This window comes from Quercus robur, chromosome 11 (assembly GCF_932294415.1).
Source record: "Quercus robur chromosome 11, dhQueRobu3.1, whole genome shotgun sequence".
Taxonomy (NCBI): Eukaryota; Viridiplantae; Streptophyta; class Magnoliopsida; order Fagales; family Fagaceae; genus Quercus; species Quercus robur.
In genome coordinates this window covers 51,527,217-51,533,218 of record NC_065544.1, presented here as the reverse complement: position 1 = coordinate 51,533,218, position 6,002 = coordinate 51,527,217, and the positions used below count along the sequence as shown (strand labels likewise).

The following is a 6,002-nucleotide window of genomic DNA, read 5'->3' as shown; positions in this document are numbered from 1 at the left end:
AACTAAATAGACCGAATAGGATCGAAGTAGGGAACAATTTGAATACTATAAATTTTGTAATTAACAAATAGGTTTCGTGCTACTGTTCCCTATGCATACCTTCATTCAAAATGCACATATTAGACAAGCATCAATGACAGAGGACACATCACACATGTGGCAAGCAGAGTGGATGTTAAATACTTAAAATCATCTTTGATAATACTAAAGGATGAAATTGCAAGTTTTACCAATGTAGTGCTTCTTCCATCAAGTAATTACAAAATCAGAGAAGCAAAAGATTCTGTTTCAAGAGAAAGAAATTAAATGCTAAAATACGTTAAAATTAGTTCACAATCAAATCATGTCTTTATTACTAAAACTAATTAAAGGACATACTTGATGAAAAAAGCTGGCTCCTTTTTTATTTTTTATTTTTTTATTTTAGGGAACTGGGTGGTCTATCAGTTCTGTCCCATTAGATTAGAAAGAAGAGGTTTTACTCTTTGGGTTTTTAACCTGCTGTGAAGTACACAACTTGACATATATGAGGAAAAAAGAACAAATAAAGTTCACCAACATTTTACAAGAAAGCAACAATATACACTAGTTCTTATGTTAAAATAGACGAAAAATTTTACACGAATTGATGTGAATGCTCTAATTGTGTAAATATATATGATTATTATAGCAACTTTCTATATTTGCAAAGACTGATACTGTGTTTTTTGTACCATATTGTATAAATTTCATCATTTTTTGTATTATCATGACTAATGCAATTGCTCTAAGTTTTAAGAGAATTTATACCCAATGAAATCTTGTTATATGACACAGTTCACTAACCCTCTTTAGTTCTTTTTCTTCTTCCTTATTTTTATTGTTATTTATTTATTTATTTTAGGAAAATAAGAGCCTAACCTAAAGCACAGCAAAGAGGTTTTTTTTTTTGGGAGATAATCCATGAAGTTGTTTTGGGAGAACAAAACAAGTGAACTACCATAAGGCCCATAACTAATGCTAAATCATATTAGCAAGCCAAGGCCCAAGAGGCAAAACGCATAAAAACCCATAATTCCCTTTTGCTCATCGCTTCCAACTTTTATATATATATATATATATATAAAACACAACTTTAGATGCTACTCCTCCGCCGAACAAAGTCACAATGTCTCAAACAAGAAAACCTCGTACGATCCTCCAACAGAGGAAGAACCATCTCCCAGACCACCTCGTGCTCAACATCTTCGCAAACCTACCTGTCAAATCAGTCCTAAGATTCAGGTGCTTGTCCAAAACCTGGTACTCCTCGCTCGCCACTCCTAATTTCATCTCCACCCATCTTCATCATCATCGTCTTCATGATGACGCTTATCTCATACACATGCCTCCTGATGTTTCTTATCCTTCTTACGACCTGAGAGACTTTGGAGATGATGATGATGATGATGATGATGTATACGTGCCTACTACTGTTTCTTCTCGGCTTTCTAAAAGCAACACCCCAATCTGCTGCATGGTTGCTCGTGACAGCGCCACGTTTAATGAGATTTCCGAGTATCCAGTTCCCTCTGCTTTTCATTTATCTTCTTTTCAAATAGTCGGTTCCTGCAATGGCCTAGTTTGTGTCGCTCAATATGGATGCAGTTCCACTATTGCCCATGCTATATATTTGTGGAACCCCAGCATCAGAAAATTTAAGAGGTTGCCTGATTTTTCCTTAACAAGATTTATTTGGATTTCTACTGGATTTGCTTATCAGTCCGAGACAAATGATTACAAGGTTGTAAAGATCTCTTATACGCGTCATCCCACCCAGCTTGATCTTCTTCTTGATCGTGAGGTTGAGATTGAGATTGAGAAGGAGGCCGAGGCTGAGGTTTACACATTAAGCTCCAACTCTTGGAGAAGGGTTGGAATCTCATTGAGAAAAAATGTTAAGGTCTCCTGTATCAAAGATTGGCCTGCCACATTTGTTTGTGGAGCTTTGCATTGGTTGGGAGCTGTTAGTGATGGTGAAGCGATCACATATCATAACATGATTTTGTCATTTGATGTCAATAATGATAAATTTGGAGAGATAGTACTCCCTTGCGGACGGCAACTACTACCACAAGGTCTAGTAGTGCCGGAGCCAAATTGTCTAATGGAGGTCAAGGGGAAACTGGCCTTCATTACATTTGGTTGCCACTTAATTGACGACAACATCAATGACAACTACAACGAATACTTAATGATGTCGGATCGCGAGTCATGCTTCATTTGGGTCATGGGGGAGTATGGTGTACATAAATCGTGGAGTAAACTCTTTTTTGTCCGGTTTGAAGAAGTTTTCGATTTACAGTTCTTTGGTTGCAACAGTAGTGGTGAACTGCTAGTTAGAAAGGAAGTTGAGAGGGACACTGGCCGGAGTCGTAAGGACTACAAAATGTGGTGGCGACACACTGACTACTACGTGATTGTTTCACTTGAACCTGAAACTTTACATGAGAAGGATCTTGGTATCCAAAATGTTGAACTTATAGCTACTAATTTCATGGAAAGCCTTGTGTTACTTGATGAAGCAACTGAGCTATCTGGATAAGAAGTGAAATCGTTAGTGATTGATAATCATAGGATTTTGCTATACCTATCAAAAGAAAAAGAAAAAATCATAGGATTTTCTTATGTAAAGTGTGGTACATTTGAGACCATTATCATTTCGTTTCCTTTGGTATCGTTTTGTTTTGATGTAGGCAGAAAAGTACTGATGTAATGTTAGTGAATTTTATTCTTGATATATATCAAAACTTAATGCTTGTTAGGATACTCATATTCTGTCTCATATGTGTGCTGTCTAAATCCTTGAGCTACTGCTGTGCTATTGTGTGCTTTGATGTGGTGCTGCTTGAGCCTAAGAGCTGCTCTGGTGCTGTGTTAAGTCGTGACTGTGTAATAACAGCTTGCTTGATTTTTTTCTTTTTTTTTGAGATAATTTCAACGTATGGCGTCCGCTCTTGATCTCGTATTCAAAGACACCAATAAATTTTTGGTGTAAACGAGAATTGAACCTCAGATCTCGTATTCAATCATCAGAGATTTTACCCAGTTAAACTAACTAAAACCTACACAACTTGCTTGCTTTTATTAACTATGAACTAATACAATGCCTGTTGTAGTTACTTAGGCACACGTTTATGTTGATAAGGGCAGTATTATGCAAGCTTAGTAGTGTAGCAGGTATTGGAATTAGTGCATCTTTTCAATTGTTGGAGCATGTGACTAATTGGTTGGTCGTATGGGCACTTTAGCCACTAGCCAATGTGCCTGTTTTTGGTACCAGTGCTGGTTGCTTGGGGTTGGGAGAGCATAAGTTATCTACAGCTGAGCGGCGTTATTTTGATTGAATATTATGCAAAATGCACTATAACGCTTAGTGCATTGCATTCCATTAATCTTTTCTTCTCTTTGGAATTCCCTTGCAACATGTTTCATTTACTAGTTTTTTGACTATCATTGGACCTTTCTCCTGATTTATGTAATGTCTTTGTTTCATTGTTTAAATCTGACTGACTTCTCTTTCTTTTTGATAAGTGTATTTCAAAGTTTTATATGTTCCTCTGAATATTTTGTGCTTGATGTTAGTAACAGTGAAAGTTGTACATACGTTTACTGCTTTACCCTTCATAGTGTGGGTTGGTCAGTGCTTTGCTTTTCGAATCGATATATTGTTGTATGCATTACACGGTATTGTCTTTGGGTTTAAAATTATTTGCAAAGTTTCAGAGGAATGTCTCTACATAGTGATGGGTTACTTAGGACATTTGCAAATGTTCTAATCAAAGTTGATCCATTAATATTTCTTTATTCCACTGCTTTATAAAGTTGCACACAATGATTGGAGTATTACTGGTTTCTTAAGTGATAATTGGCTTTATCTTCTAGTCTGTGGCAATGATTGTTATAGTTAAATCCTATAGATTAGCCTCTAAGGACATGGGAATGCACTGCAATGTCCTGGGAGTGAAGTGTTTCATACAAGATACAAGCCCTCAATCACTTCTTGCAACTTCAAAATTTCTATGCCTTATGCTTTTTGTAGTATTGAGGAACATATGAACCATCCCCATCTCCACCCCTTTAAATATACTTAAATGTATGTTCAAGAATAGTATGTGAAAAGTTTGAGACCCAACAATAAAGGGAATAGAGATTTTGGTTCATGCATGTGATTCATATGAATCATCTCCATGTCACAAAGGACCAATGTACTTCAGCACCAGTTAACCGGATCCCTTGGAAAATTATGAGGATTAATATCTCAGAACCATAATTTCAGTCCTCCTGTTGAATTGTCCATACTAAAAGTGATACCAATTCAGTATCATGAAATTCTAAGTCTGATGTTGTAGCACTTTTTGGGTCTTACCACAAATAGTGCTGGATCTACTTTTTAGATGTTGGAATTAGTTGGGAAAGCACTCATCTGACATTTGGAATCTAGTTCCATTGTGCTTATTATGGTCTATCGAGAAGGAACATAATTGGCAGACTTTTGAGGGCATAGATTGTTTCAGAGATTAATTGCTTGCTTCCTTTAGTGGATCTCGTTTTGACTGGTGTCGGGCTTGGGGACTTACAATCGGTGATTCTCTCCCTTCTTTCCTTTGTTCTCTCCTCTTTTGTAATTAGTTATATTTATTTGTTTTGTTTTCTTTTTGCTTTCCTTTGTAGCTTTTGGTTTTGCTTAGTCCCACAAGAAAAAAAACATGTAGAGATGGACATTTTGACCATGAACTGCCAATGCAATTGGTTTTTTAGAAACTTATAAACCAGATTTTGGCGACTCCCATCTTGAATTTACAATATTATCTGGATCGAGATGCGTTCACTCCAAAGACAACATAGGGAATCACCAATCCTGCATTTATTTTCTATGAAATCAGATTAAGACAAATACTATGATTAAGTATTAACTGAAAAATATATAATTTCTACAGGCAAGGTAACAAGAAACAACACATCAGTTGTCTTTATCTCCTGTATCACTAGAATGAATTTTTATACATATTGTTTTCATTGAGGCATACGCATGAAAAGTACTTTTAATTATCTGCTCCATTACTCAGATTTATACATATTGTTTTCATTGGTTTACACTAAATTTGCAGTCATTGACTATCTATGCACTGTACTATACAAGACCGAACATTGGATTGTTCCTGATTTCTTTCCATGGGGTGTACCTTTACCTTTGTTATACCTTAATCGATTTGCGGAGCTATCAATTCATAAGCCTGTTGAAGTTTTTTGTTGATATTTCACTAGTGGTAAATTTTCTTTCATTATATATATATATATATATATATACATATATATATATGATGGCTCTCCTAAGAGTTGAAGCTCAAAAACCTTTTATCATATAACAGAGATGGACTTTCTCCAAATTTATTGAAAGTTATATAAAAAAGAAGCTTCGGTTGGCAAAGTTAGGAATGGTACCAAAGCATAGTTTCCTTCAACAATTTAGTTCTTGTTTAATCTAGATAATGCTAGAAAAATTCTATGACAAAGTTGAAGAGGGAAGCATGGTTTTGAAAAAAGGTACAAGCTTCAGCATCTGCAAAGAAGTTTTTACGGTTAATGGTGAGGATCAACTTCTGAAGACTGATTTGGTCATATTGGCTACTGGCTTCAGGGGTGATGAAAATCTCAAAGACATTTTTGAGTCCCCCCACCTTTAAGGACCATATAGCTGGGTCCAATAATGCCACAGTTCCCCTCTACAGGTTAGTTCATTTCTTTTGTGGGTGGAGGTCATAACATTAGAATTCAATAACAAGCAAAATATGAAATGAACTTTAAATAGAAGCATAAGTATTAATATCATACTTGTTGATAGATTAGTAAACTAACATCATAAGAAGATTGTTGAATCATTGATTAAATCTCTTTTGTATTTCTCATAATAACTTCTTAACATTATGATTTTTTTTCAAATAAGATTGTATAAAGCTTGATAGAAACTTGTAATACAAAAT

At 35.4% G+C, this 6,002-nt stretch overlaps 1 protein-coding gene across 1 annotated transcript; it reads left to right on the top strand.

Annotated features, from left to right (window-relative positions):
- The first annotated feature begins 1,147 nt into the window (after window positions 1-1,147).
- LOC126705202 (F-box/kelch-repeat protein At3g06240-like) lies at window positions 1,148-2,563 on the top strand. Its single transcript, XM_050404119.1, has one exon. It carries the CDS (start codon window positions 1,148-1,150, stop codon window positions 2,561-2,563), a length of 1,416 nt encoding a protein of 471 aa, XP_050260076.1.
- Window positions 2,564-6,002: the final 3,439 nt, after the last annotated feature.

What these genes read in the sequence shown, in the direction of transcription:
- LOC126705202 (XM_050404119.1), top strand. Translation starts at nt 1,148, where the DNA reads ATGTCTCAAACAAGAAAACCTCGTACGATCCTCCAACAGAGGAAGAAC.